The 13,837-nt window shown below is 36.5% G+C and overlaps 1 protein-coding gene across 1 annotated transcript; it reads left to right on the plus strand.

The window, feature by feature from the left end:
• The first annotated feature begins 1,317 nt into the window (after positions 1 to 1,317).
• On the plus strand, positions 1,318 to 12,570 carry LOC124365614 (lymphokine-activated killer T-cell-originated protein kinase homolog). Its single transcript, XM_046821604.1, has 3 exons — positions 1,318 to 1,617; positions 7,146 to 7,345; positions 12,430 to 12,570. Exons 1-3 carry the CDS (start codon positions 1,521 to 1,523, stop codon positions 12,568 to 12,570), a joined length of 438 nt encoding a protein of 145 aa, XP_046677560.1. The 5' UTR covers positions 1,318 to 1,520.
• The last annotated feature ends 1,267 nt before the right edge of the window (positions 12,571 to 13,837 follow it).

Raw genomic sequence — 13,837 nt, forward strand, 5'->3', positions numbered from 1 at the left:
TCTCAGGAGTGACTTTTATACGAGAACGCCCGTCTAACCGTGCATTTAATTTTGACGATAGGACCTCTGACGCGACACCACCTATTTGACGTTGGTATATTAAAGTTCAGCTTACAGAAGCATCTGTGTACAAAGTTTCATTGCGGGCACTTGTTTGGTTAAGTCTCAGGAGTGACTTTTATACGAGAACGCCCCCGTCTAACGGTGCATTTTAATTTTGACGATAGGACCTCTGACGGCCGACACCACCTATTTGACGTTGGTATATTAAAGTTCAGCTTACAGAGCATCTGTGTACAAAGTTTCATTGCGGGCACTTGTTTGGTTTAGTCTCAGGAGCGACTTTTATACGAGAACGCCCCGTCTAACGGTGCATTTAATTTCGACGATAGGACCTCTGACGGCCGACACCACCTTTTTGACGTTTGGTATATTAAAGTTCAGCTTACAGAGCATCTGTGTACAAAGTTTCATTGCGGGCACTTGTTTGGTTAAGTCTCAGGAGTGACTTTTATACGAGAACGCCCGTCTAACGGTGCATTTAATTTTAGACGTTAGGGACCTCTGACGGCCGACACCACCTTTTTGACGTTGGTATATTAAAGTTCAGCTTACAGAGCATCTGTGTACAAAGTTTCATTGCGGGCACTTGTTTGGTTAAGTCTCAGGAGTGACTTTTATACGAGAACGCCGTCTAACCGTGCATTTAATTTTGACGATAGGACCTCTGACGGCCGACACCACCTATTTGACGTTGGTATATTAAAGTTCAGCTTATAGAGCATCTGTGTACAAAGTTTCATTGCGGGCACTTGTTTGGTTTAGTCTCAGGAGCGACTTTTATACGAGAACGCCCCTTCTAACGGTGCATTTTATTTAGACGATAGGACCTCTGACGGCCGACACCACCTTTTTGACGTTGGTATATTAAAGTTCAGCTTATAGAGCATCTGTGTACAAAGTTTCATTGCGGGCACTTGTTTGGTTAAGTCTCAGGAGTTACTTTTATACGAGAACGCCCGTCTAACGGTGCATTTAATTTTAGGACGATAGAACCTCTGACGGCCGACACCACCTTTTTGACGTTGGTATATTAAAGTATAATTAAAGTATATTAAACGGGAATTCTTTGTGGTAAGTAATAAATACGATTAACTGTGTAGATTTTGTGAAAGATCGTTTTTTAATAATTAGTTTTATACTATTATTTCAGATTTTGAATGTTTGTTAGCGCCTTCAGATTGTTGACTGCAAAATTTGTTGCACGGAATACAGACGGACGATAAAGTGACGCTAACTTCACGGTGGTTGGTGTGAACGAGGGTGAAGTACCCAGAAAGTGTTATTTTTGTAGTGTTATTTCGTAACTAGTTTGTTATAATAAGTCCAGTTTAATCTGTAAAGCTTAGCCACAAATTTCTATTTTAAATAAAGCAGTTACTATTTTATACATTGACCAGGAAATTGAGTAACTGTTTCCTTGATCAACCTAAGCTTACAATCTGAATCTTGTTAGTCTAATGGATTGCCAGACTTCAGATACCAAAGAAAACAATCTGCCTAGTGATTTTGTGCCACCACCGACCCCTTTATTGAAGAGGATAGGTTATGGCACAGGTAAAGTTAGACCTAAGTAGATAGGCTATAAAAATTATTATAGAATGAATTAAATGAAAACAAAATATATATGGGTACTTTGGTGTCTTCTGGAGACCTTTCTTTTTTTTGGTATTTATTTACAATACCGTGACCATGAAAAAATGGACTTTTTTTCATGGATTGGGGCATTTATAGCCAAGTATTATTATCACAGGTGCATATAAACTGGGGGGAAAGTATATCATTGTATTATATTGATGCCTTTCGGGCATTATTGCATTAAAGATGGAAAATAACCGACAAAATTTTGGTCGAACAACACTTGGAGGGTTAAGGGTCAGGGGCATCACGTGATCTGGGATTCGAATTTTGCAAGCTCGAGTTAATTTTTTTTCTAAAAGAGCAAGCAGTGCGCAGCACTGCGCAGCGGGCAGGCATCGTTGACAGGATTAACGTCATAATTTCAGTAAAATTGCCAGAGGTACTATCAAAAACAGAGTTTTCAGAGGATTTCAAAAAATCGTAACTCCTTTAATTTTCATTGCCGACGAATTTTTTCTTCACTATTGTTTTCAGGAAAACTTGTAGTTTTCAGGAAAAAAAAATGAACATACCTTTCCATGGTCACGATATTGTAAATTGATACCCTTTTTTTTTAAACAGTTTTTCGTATCTGGGGGCTTAAAAACTACATTATTAGAAAGAGTTGACTTTATTTGACTTACTGTGAAATTTACATGTAGTTATGACTAGTTATTGGTTCTTGTTTTATACCTCCCAAAAGCGGTGTTAATGACAAGGTGACCACTCTGTCCCTATCTACATTTGTTATTAGATTATAGGTTACAAATGGATAAGTACATACGTATGTATTATAAATGTAAAAAATTAACAAGTGCTCACGTGATCTTAGGTTGAATTTGGGTAGGCTAGGGTACGATAAGCGGACCCGGTTTTTTATATCGAAGAATGTAATCATCGATACCTGATATTCGCATCTCAAATCCTAGACTATCAATCGATATAAAGTATCTATAGTTCTCAATAACAATCATGTAAATATGTCATCATCAAATCATTAAAATATGAATCTAATATTTACAGTGATCACACAAATAATTATAACCAAAATTAGGAAAACTGAAGACAACCATATTTGCTCCTCTCACAGTTACAGTTGTTTCTTTCCCACAAATTTCACATAATGGGTTTTTCTGCACGAGTCCAATATGTTGAAGTCATGAAAAACATGTCTTATCATCTTCCAAAGCAATGTCGCGTAGTTTTCTAAAATTGACTGCCATTTTTAATAATCAAGTTACTTATATAAAATTGAAATATTACATTAAGAGTATTATTTGAAAGTGTTTACAGCTATTGATAGATTATTTTGGTACTTTGGGATTAACCGACCACACCCAGACATGAATCGTTATTTGACATTTTGCTTCTACTGATTACTAGATTAGCGTAGAACAATATTTCGTCAATATAAAACAGGAATTGTCTTATCGCAAACCCCTCCCCATCCTCAGACAGAGGTCAAAGTCGAGCGGTCTAGTAGATAACGTGATTGCAGAGTCTCGCTGCCCGTTCAGCTGGTTCGTCGCTTTGTTGTACTTCCGTGTTTTTACCTCTACATTTCTCCAAACACAAAAATTCAACAAAAACAAACATTACCAAACTAAAACTAAACTCTTTATTGAAAAAACACTCAACACTTGTTTTTATTCTTGATCACATTCCGCCACCCAAAATGCGAGTGCCTCCGGCCATCAGCGCGGGCTTCGGGTGCCCCGCGCTGATGTCAAGGAAAGAAAAAAACATCCCTCGAGATAGTACCTATCAGTAAAATATCAAATTCTAGAGGGGCTGATCAGAAATATAAATTGAATTGTAATGGAAAGGCAATTATGTACAGTGCAAATCATGTGATGCCGCGCGGCCTGCCGTATTATCGGGATTCTCGAGAAAGATAAGATAACAGCTACAAAAATACCGATCACAATACCTGGAAATGCTTGTAAGTTTGTAATTTTGTAATTAAAGAGTTGTTTTTTTCGTTCTATCATGTCTATTTCTATAAATTTATATTTTTGTGTTCTTCATACTGGTGTGGTCGGTATAATCCCAAAGTACCGATTATTTAATTAAACGTTACAAATAATTAATCAGTATCGATTGATTATATCGATGGTTATGATTAAGTAATATCGTTTGCCAATTTCAATATAAAAAACCGGGTCCGCTTATCGTACCCTACCCTTGAATTTATGTATTATCTCCAGGGGTGTTTTTTTTTCGTCAAGTGCGGGATGGCACTAATGTCGATTACTCTGTCCCTATCTACTGTATTTGTTACGTATTAGGTTATAGACTATGAAGTGGGCAAATACGTAAGTATTATAAAAAGTGCTCATGCGATCTGAGCATGAATTTAGATCAAATCTGGGGAAAAACAGATCTCAAAAGGTTTTTTTTTCTTTTTTTGTCAGAAGTAAGGAGTAGTACTATAGGCGCTACCGAAGCCTACATTCATTGGCCAGGGGTATTTCTAATCAGTACTTCCTTGACCTCAGTTTAAGTGCCAGATTGTCCAACCCATTACTTCTGGTGTAAAAAAAAATCCTTACGAGATAATAGAACCCAAATTCAAGCCCAGATGAAGTGACAGCTCTTAAAGATTATCTTTAACATTGGTACACTACAAGTAACATATTTGTGATAACCTAATCTAAGCTTTTTTTTCCCTTGGGGCCTTGGGGCAGCCTACTGCCATGCACTTAAGCCTCAAGGGCTTTTTGCGCACCCCGGAAGCACACCATGAGGCCCACCAGTCTACAATTTCAGCAGTTCCACAAACCGCCGAAAACAACAGCAGTGAGTAACCGCCTTTGTAAAATGGAGGAAAGAATTCTCCCCGTGGGTTTCAAAATAACTTATTGCTGTTTATTGTTTACATTAAAAATTACTGTAACTAATAAGTTGAAATTATATGGTAAGTTAAATAAATTGTAATATTGAATTATTCCTTCCAATAAAAACAAACCGTTCTATACCAACAACCGTATATAACGAGAGTAGCCCACTTATTAAAAAGTCTACCTGTGGATAGTGACAGAGTGACCTCCTTCTCGTTGACATTGCTTCCTTTTGGGAGGTATGTGACAAGAACCAATCGTCATAATGACGTGTAATTTTCCCAGTAAGTCCAATAAAGTTAGTTCTTTCTAACAATGTAGGTTTTTAAGTTCCTGGTGATAAAACTCTCCCAACAATTGTGGCTTGCGTATAATCAATACCAATATGAGTCCCGAAAAATCCTTGGTAACTCCATTTTTCATGATTTTTCTTTTTAATTTTCAGGTGCGGTTTTATGCCCAGTTGATAGCAAATATACAATGACTCTATTATTTATCATTATTCATGTTTGCTGTTTTAACTTCTGTTCTTCCTTTAGAAGAATTACGGAAACTGTAACCAAACGAACAAGTGTGGGGCTCTCTGACAGGTGTATTCCTGAAGGTATAACCACTAAAAATCACCCCATCCTCTTCTTGGACCAGCCTCCAAATACTTCGGGCTAGGTTTTTTGTTTGAGCCTTAGTCAAGCTCTCATCTGATTTTCTTTTTTCCTATAGTAGTTCACGATCTAGAGTGACCTTTTTAGCTCAAGGTTAGGATTTTCTCCACGTATTTGGCCACCATATTCTAGTATTCCTGTCCTCGGAGCATAGCTCAAATGATAGTCTGTTGTTGAAGATCTTCCTGAACTGCGTTATCAGCTCTCTTTTGCCCAGCGCCTGCATCTAAAGAAGGAATGTACCACGTCATCCTGAGGTGAATCTCTAAAATCACAAGCGGAGAACTCCTGTTTCCCCATCCAAAATAACTGTGGCCCAACAAGAAGTGAGTAAGGAAGAAGCCCACCTCCCTATGTTGTCTCTCCATTCACTCTGTGATGTTACCGATCAACTTTTTCTTCCAGCATCCACGGGATTCATCATCCCAGCATCCTGAAATGTTAGTCCATCTTGCTGAATTAAAAGCATTGTCTCCGTAGATCTGCGATCTCATCTGTCCACCAGTATACGGCTTATTTCCCTCGTGGCATCAACTTCTTGGGCATGGAAGCTTCACAGGCCCTCCGTAATAAAGCCATGGTTGCTTCCTCCAAGTCTTCGGCTGTGCCTGTCTCATCTAGTACCTAATTCTTACCTGTCTTGAGTACTTCTGAAAGCAGTTCTTTATTAATTTTTTCATGTTCCAATCAGCGGATGATGAGCTTACAGAAGGCCTCAAGAGATCATTGTTTCACCCGAACAGCAAGCAGATTGTGATATACTGGTGATCGCAGCAAACAACGGTTACACAGCGTCGCACTCAGCAGTACATCCAAGCAATCCTGAAACGACAATAGTCCACTAGATGAATGGCAGCGCCCTCACTAAGCTCAACTATTGCAAGCTGTTCCTTTTACGAGTTCGGTCTAGATAAGCTTACTCTGACTTCTTCTGCGCTTATGCTAACCTCCTTTTCAATTGCTGCCTTAACATCCTCGGCTTCAGTGCAACAATAAATGTCACCTGCTTCAGGAGCAGCTTGAGGCTCAAAATCTGTAGTTGAACTGACCACACCCTTCAGCACATCACAAAACTGCGCTTTTCTTTTTGAATTTGTGCCTAGCTCAAAAAAGACATCTCCTGACCTTATTTTTCTCACAGATTGCATCTCAGTTCCTGTATCTCAGGTTTAGTCTTTGCTCGGATCTCTCCACCTGAGCGATAGTCTTTCCTTCTAGAGGCTTGATCAGGAGGGTCTCTGGACCTTTGCCACCCTTCTTCCTTTCGGCTGTGGAATTGATGCCATTTCTGCTGCTGCTCCATCAGCAATCAAAGGTGATTTGGCCTTCTGCTGGCTCTTCTTGCTCTGGTGTAGCTCATACATTTGGTGATGCTGTACTAAGCTGTTCTGACCATTGAACACTCAGATAAACTATCAGGAGCAAATAATGCTGAAAATCATAGATAACAAGAAGCCCAGTATACAAATATAATCACAAATTGACATTTATATTGTAATTATTAAAATAACATATTTATTTGTGACTTGCATTGCCTAAAACCACATATATTTTTGTTCTGAAGGTCGAGCAAAATATGTTAATAACGTTAAAGCTTTGATTGGCTACTCTGGCCGTTAACCTTCCAGATAACCCAGATTAAATTTTATTGTATAGAAATTTCTGTACATATACTGAGATTGTAGTATTAAATAGACTGAGGAACTCATTCTAATATTTTTATTGAGAACAAGACATATATAAACTAGACTATGTAATACATGTTCTACAGTGAGATTGTAGTATTAAATAGACTGAGGAACTCATTCTAATATTTTTTATTGAGAAACAAGACAAATATAACTAGACTATGTAATACATGTCTACAGTGAGATTGTAGTATTAAATAGACTGAGGAACTCATTCTAATATTTTTATTGAGAACAAGATAAATATAACTAGAGTATGTAATACATGTCTACAGGTGTTAGCGTTTATCATCTGGACCGATCCCCACACAATCACACAGTCCGATCTCCATGGGCTCTAAAGAAAGTCAACCGTCAACACGAGGCATCACAATTCCAGGACAGGCTAGTGAGTGAGGCAAAGATACTGCAGGAGTTGAAACATCCCAATATTGTTGGCTTCAGAGGATTTTCCAAAACTGACGATGGCAGACAGGTACGCTCAATTTGGCCAATTTAAAATCTGAAATTAATTAGTTTTGCTTTCTCTATTAACAATTTAAGCTTTAAAAACGTCATTGACTAAAATTTCCTCACATTCCAAACTTGACCTCCACGTCATTGATGCGGTTTTCCATGAAATTTATTTTAGATTAGTTCAATGCATTAGTGTTTAATAATGGTAAACTATGGCATTAATATTGAAATCCAGTATCTTTCAGTATCGTCCTTCACGATTATGAGTGATAAGAAGGCTTTATCTTTCTTCTGTAAACAAATATAGCACTGGGTATCATAAACATACGCAGCTTGGCACCTGTTGACTATGTTTTTAATGGGTCTCCTATCGCACATGCCATCATTACTTGCACGCTCTCCCCACCGCTCTGGTCTGTCTGTTTCAATCTTTCTGTCCTTGTAGTCTTGTGACAGCCGATTTTAGACCCGTTATTTTTATGGTTTATTATTTTCATAAAATATCTGTGTGTTAATTATAATTTTTTAGATAAATAAGTTTGGAGGCAATTCAAGTTATTTCTTTATTTACAATGAACATTAGTACTTTTTTCATTTACATTAAGTAGTGCTTTTGTGTACATTGAAAAAGATTATAGAAAAATCACTATTTTAATAGTAATAAAAAATTATTATTACTAGGATTAAGAAAAAAAATTGTATGTATCACAACATTGGTCGAGTAAGGGTGTAAGTACAAGTGTAACAAAACTTTCTTCACAAACTTTAGTATATTGTTTCATGGACTAAGAGGAGGTAAAAACTGAATGCAACCAATGGTCTATCTTTTTTTGTTTTCTGTCTATGTTTGTGTTTTTAATATTTATTTTTTATTTCAGAAACCAATAAATACAGGGTGTCCCATGAAGAAACGGAGAAACTGTCAGACTTGTTCTTACGGTGAAAATAATGAAAAAAGTTCATATACACATAGGTCCAGAAACGCTTAGTTAGCGAGCTATACAGGGTGAAAGATTTCGCCCAGATTCTCAGTGCCACCGTTAAAAGGGAGCCCTATTAAATTATTTTGGGCGTTACCCAGGACGTAAAATTTAATGTATATTATGCAAATTGAACTTGAAAAATTGAATAAAATTGGTACCAGACCTCTAGCTGCAGTAATTTTTTAAGATATCTGAAGAAATACGCAAAATTCGGTGTCCAAAAACAAGTTTCATTTAGGTTTCAAGTAGATTAACTTTGTTAAATGTGTAACAAACACGTAAAATTCTTTAACAAAAACTTGTAAAGAATTAATTTCTTAAGATAATGATGTAAAATAAGCCAGTAAAAATTGTACGTTAACGTTAAGAAAATAAATTTTTAATTAAATAAACAACGTAACGAAAGAATAGACAAAATCAGTTACACTTTTTTTCTTGCTGAAACGTACGTTTTTATAAACTTTTATTTTCACTTACTATTGCAAAAAAAATAAATGCTAACAAAATAAACTAACCTTAGTTTATTAACTGTTAGAAATTCCCCTCCTTCATAATGCACACAGCACTCTGCTCGACGTAAAATATTTGTGGTGGCTCTGCGAATTATGTCTGGTTTGTTTCTTATACTGTCAAAATGCGTTGCGAATTCTAACGAGTAATTCTTCCTTGGTTATCAACTTTACGTTTATGCACCATAGCTTTGATATGTCCCCATAAGAATAGTCAAGAGGCGATAAGTTAGGCGATCGTGGTGGCCAGTTGATTGGTCCACCACGCCCAATCCAGTTCAAGAAAATTAAGCATTCAAATGATTTCTAGCTACTAAAGAAAAATGAGGAGTTGCACCATCGTGTTGGAAAATCATTTTTAATCTTTTTTGTAAAGGGATATCTTCCAAAAGAGCCGGGTAAATCATTTTTTCAGAATTTGTTCTTACATATTTCCTGTAATGTTTTCCTTCAAAAACAAATGGTCCTAGAATTTTGTCATCAATAACGGCACACCAAACGTTAATGTGAAATCTGTGATGGAAAAAGGTTTTCTACGGTACCATGTGGATTTTCTTCGCTCCATAAATTACTATTTCTACAATTGAAGGACCTGTTTCTCGTGAAAGTTGCTTCATCAGTAAATAAAATTGAATTCACCCTATCAGCATTGTCTAGGAGCCAATGAGAAAAGTTTAACCGTAAAAGGGTAATCTGTCGGCAGCAAATGTTGTACTTTTTGTAGGTGAAAAGGATGAAGTCTCTCTTTACGCAAGATGCGCCACACTTTGTTTCTCGATAAACCAGTTGCGATACGCTATTCGCCTCGTACTAGTACCCGGGCTACGATGAATATGTTGAATCACTTGAAGTTCAATCGTTAAACGCGATGATGTGCCTGCCGTTCAACCGAAAACGAAATTGTTGGCGAAATGATCCATTCGTTCTTAAAAACTGAAACACTGAAGAAAAGGTTTTCGCATTCGGAATCCGCCTTGCAGGAAATCTTTCCTGATATTCACCGTCGAGCATTCCGCATTTCCATTAGCATATCCGTAACAGAACATTATGTCGGCATATTCTTCATTAGAAAATTGAAACGGCATATTAACTTTTATACTGTATCAATATTTACACATTAACTTATCTGTATGGACACTTCAATATAAAATATTCAAAAAAAGAGTTCGTAATTGTGATTGTTGACAGCTGTTAGTACTGCCAACCTATGAAAATAATATTTTTTGTTTCAAAAGTTGTAGAATAACGTAAATTAATTTGCAATTATTGTTAAGTTTCAGATTTTATGACACTAAAGTTTTTTTACTAGTATGTAATTCATTAGAGAAAATAGAAGAATATTTCTATAAATAAAATCTATACATGATTATTTTCAATAATTAACAATGTTTTCTCCAAATATTAGGATGTACATTCGGTAAGAAAAAAAAGTGTAACCGATTTTGTCTATTCTTCGTACGTTGTTTATTTAATTAAAAATTGATTTTCTTAAAGTTTACGTATAATTTTTATTGGCTTATTTTACATCATTATCTTAAGAAATTAATTCTTTACAAGTTTTGTTAAAGAATTTTACGTGTTTGTTACACATTTAAACAAAGTTAATCTACTTGAAACTTAAATGAAACTTGTTTTTGGACACCGAATTTTGCGTATTTCTTTCAGATATCTTAAAAATTACTGCAGCTAGAGGTCTGGTACCAATTTTATTCAATTTTTCAGTTCAATTTGCATAATATACATTAAATTTTACGTACTGGGTAACGCCCAAAATAATTTTAATAGGGCTCCCTTTTAATGGTGGCACTGAAATCTGGGCGAAATCTTTCACCTTGTATAGCTCGCTAACTAAGCGTTTCTGGGACCTATGTGTATATGAACTTTTTTTCGTTATTTTCACCGTAAGAACAAGTCCTGACAGTTTCTTACAGTTTCTCCGTTTCTTCATGGGACAACCCTGTATATAGAACTAAAATGTGGTACAATTATTTTTTCTTGCTGTCTAAAATTAAGAGAAAAATAATATTGTATTACCTTATCACGTTTCAAGATGGCAGGACAATTCAGGAACAGGTGTTCAGTAGTTTCTTCCTGTTTGTGACACATTGTACAGAGCGGATCCTCCTGAAGAATGCCAACTCTGTGAAGATGCCTCTTCAGGTGACCATGTCCCATAATTAGACTAGACACATGACCCGAGAATACACCGATCTACTTAAGGAGCAAAGTTGAGATGCCACCCTAGGGGAAGGCGACTGTATTACCATTCTGCTCATTTTCAGACCCGATGCAGCCTCCACCTTCTCTCATGTTCAGTGTGAACCCATTTCGACAGCCCCAAAGGATTCACACCTAGAGATACCACAGAATTTTTGAGGTCCTGTCGTGTTGGACACTGAGTTTAAGTCAGCCAGGGCATTAGCTCTTTCGTTCCCAGACATCCCCTCATGACTAAGAACCCAACAAAAACAGTCACATTGTTGATTCTGCCAAGGGAAGAAATGACTTGATAGCAATCCCAGACAAATTTGGAGTTGAACAAACAAGAGTTCTAAGCCTTCAATACTGTCTGGCTATGTATGAAAATGCTAATCTTCTTACTCCTACGCTGCAGACAAAGATTCTCATAAGCACATTCCATAATGGCTGTGACTTCTGCTTGAAAGACTGTTTGGATAAGGACCCATAGGACCACCAGCTCCCTTCATGGTGTCACTCCCACAATTCCGGCACCTGTGCCACTTTTTGTCTTAAAGCCATCCGTTAAACCATTCGAGCTCTGCTGCTGGAAGAGGTTTCCCCAAGGTGACGTCTGACCTACTCTCCTTAAATAGATCAGTCTTCACGGGTTGTGTATCTAATTACGGGACAAGGTCACCTGAGGAAACATCTTCACAAGTAAACATTTCTGCGGAAAGATTAGCTCTGTAGAATGCATGATGGGTAGGAGGAAACTTCTGAACACCTGCTCTTTGACTGTCCTGCAATAGTAAGGGAGTGCTACCCCTTCTTTGGTGGTCTGGACAAAGGTGGTAATTTCCTCAGGAGGATGTGATCGGTTGATTTTTTTGTGAATTATAGAACTGCTTAAATCATAAAGTGGTCAGTCTCATGGTCTACTTCCGGAAAAGTCCCTCGAAGGTTAGATGCATGGTAATAGGCTGCCCCTTAGAAGAAGATAAGTTTGTATAGAGCACACATTTTGCTTTTACACATCTTCTGTAGTAGAGCTGACCATCGATTCCTTTCTCAAGAGATATTCCTCTATCAATTTCATAAAAAACTAGATTGTGTTAAAGTTCAATATAAATTGGCTCTTGTCTCCCAGACTAAAATATATCACACTCTCCTCTCATTGGAACACGACATGAAGTGCTACAAGTACAGTGTTCCATGGTAATTCATCTCTGGAAAATGTATGATAGTATTGAATTAGAAAGTGAATAAATTTTATGTCCTTTCGAACAAATGTTAATTCAATGCTGATATTATATATTGTCACCAAGTTTAAACTATTTTAAACTTATGGAAAAATTAATATAACTTGTGAATTATATTGTCAGGACAGGTCTGGTAAACTGACTGAACATAATCCATTTTTGTCATCATAGGTTTTGGCGATGGAGGTATGCAATGAATCGCTTGGCAATCTAATCGAGGAGTCTGCAGAAAATGGAGAAACTCGGTTTCAACCTGATAAAAATTCTTACTGTAATTGCAGGAATAGCAAAAGGGTTACAATACCTACATGAAGAAAAGGAATTACTGCATGGAGACATCAAGTCCCATAATGTGCTAATAAAAGGTACGTCAAATTTAATACCTTGAAAAAGATTGCAAAACGATTATATTATAAATTTAAAAACCAGTTACTGAAATGAGATATTTGAATTAAGATTAAGGTTGTAGATTGAAATGTGCTTGTGTTTGTGTTTATGAATTGTGTGATTCAATTTGTTTGGTGTTGTTATCTTTTGTATGACTTCCAGTTTATAATTACTTTTTAATTTAAATTACAGAACAATGTACTGTATAGGGTAATTAATGGAGTTTTTAATTCTTAGGTCAAAGTCAACATACTTTACAGTCTGAACATGGATATTATTTCCAATATGGAGGCTTTAGATACAAATATATAACTCGCAAACAGTATAAATATGTACCTTCACTGAGGTTGCATGCCAGATTTCAAGTTTATAGTTCACGTCATGCATGAGGTGTACTGCGACAGACAAACGTACAATCACACAGAAATGAAAGCTTAACATTTTCCCGGCAGAGAAAGGAGAAAGTGATACTAGTAAGTGGTAGGCTTCCATGATGCTAAGCCAAATCCCACTTATGGTCATGCACAATAAATTTTCATGTAAAGTTTCAAGCCTGTAATGACATTTTTTCTTGAGGTATAGGCAAACAAACAATCAGAAAAAACAGACAATACAGATGAATGAAAGATGATGTGTGTGTGTGTGTGTTTGTGTCACACTCTGAATGAAAGGCTTTGATGACACTGCCAAACCCCATAGAGGAACAGGAATCATCATCGAAATTATCTCAATAGTGCCCATGTAGAAATCCAGTTTCATGCAAAAAATCAAGTCAATAATTTAAATTTGTTCTTGAGATATCCTAGTGAGTTATAGTGTAGGAACAATCTTTAGAATTATAAATTTGGACAACAATCTGTAACATAATAAAGTTGTCTATTTATTGTTATATACAAACAATCCCAAGAAAATATAAGCATTTTACTTTAAACCTAATGATAATAATGTCTGTTAGTGTGATGAAGAGACTCATGCAATTTTTAAATCTATAAAAGACAAATCTCTGAACAATGTGTCTTGCCAAAACCGGATCATTATGTCCACTTGTAGAGGACGGTGAGGAAAAAAAATTAGCCCAAAATCAGGGGGAGTTGTTACAGCTAAACGTTGTATTATAAGATTTTCAAGTTTTTGCCTTGGTTGTGTAATTTACTGTGATAGTTTTCCCTACATGTAATACTGAACGGTTATT

The sequence above is a fragment of the Homalodisca vitripennis genome, chromosome 6 (genome assembly GCF_021130785.1).
Source record: "Homalodisca vitripennis isolate AUS2020 chromosome 6, UT_GWSS_2.1, whole genome shotgun sequence".
Lineage (NCBI taxonomy): Eukaryota > Metazoa > Arthropoda > Insecta > Hemiptera > Cicadellidae > Homalodisca > Homalodisca vitripennis.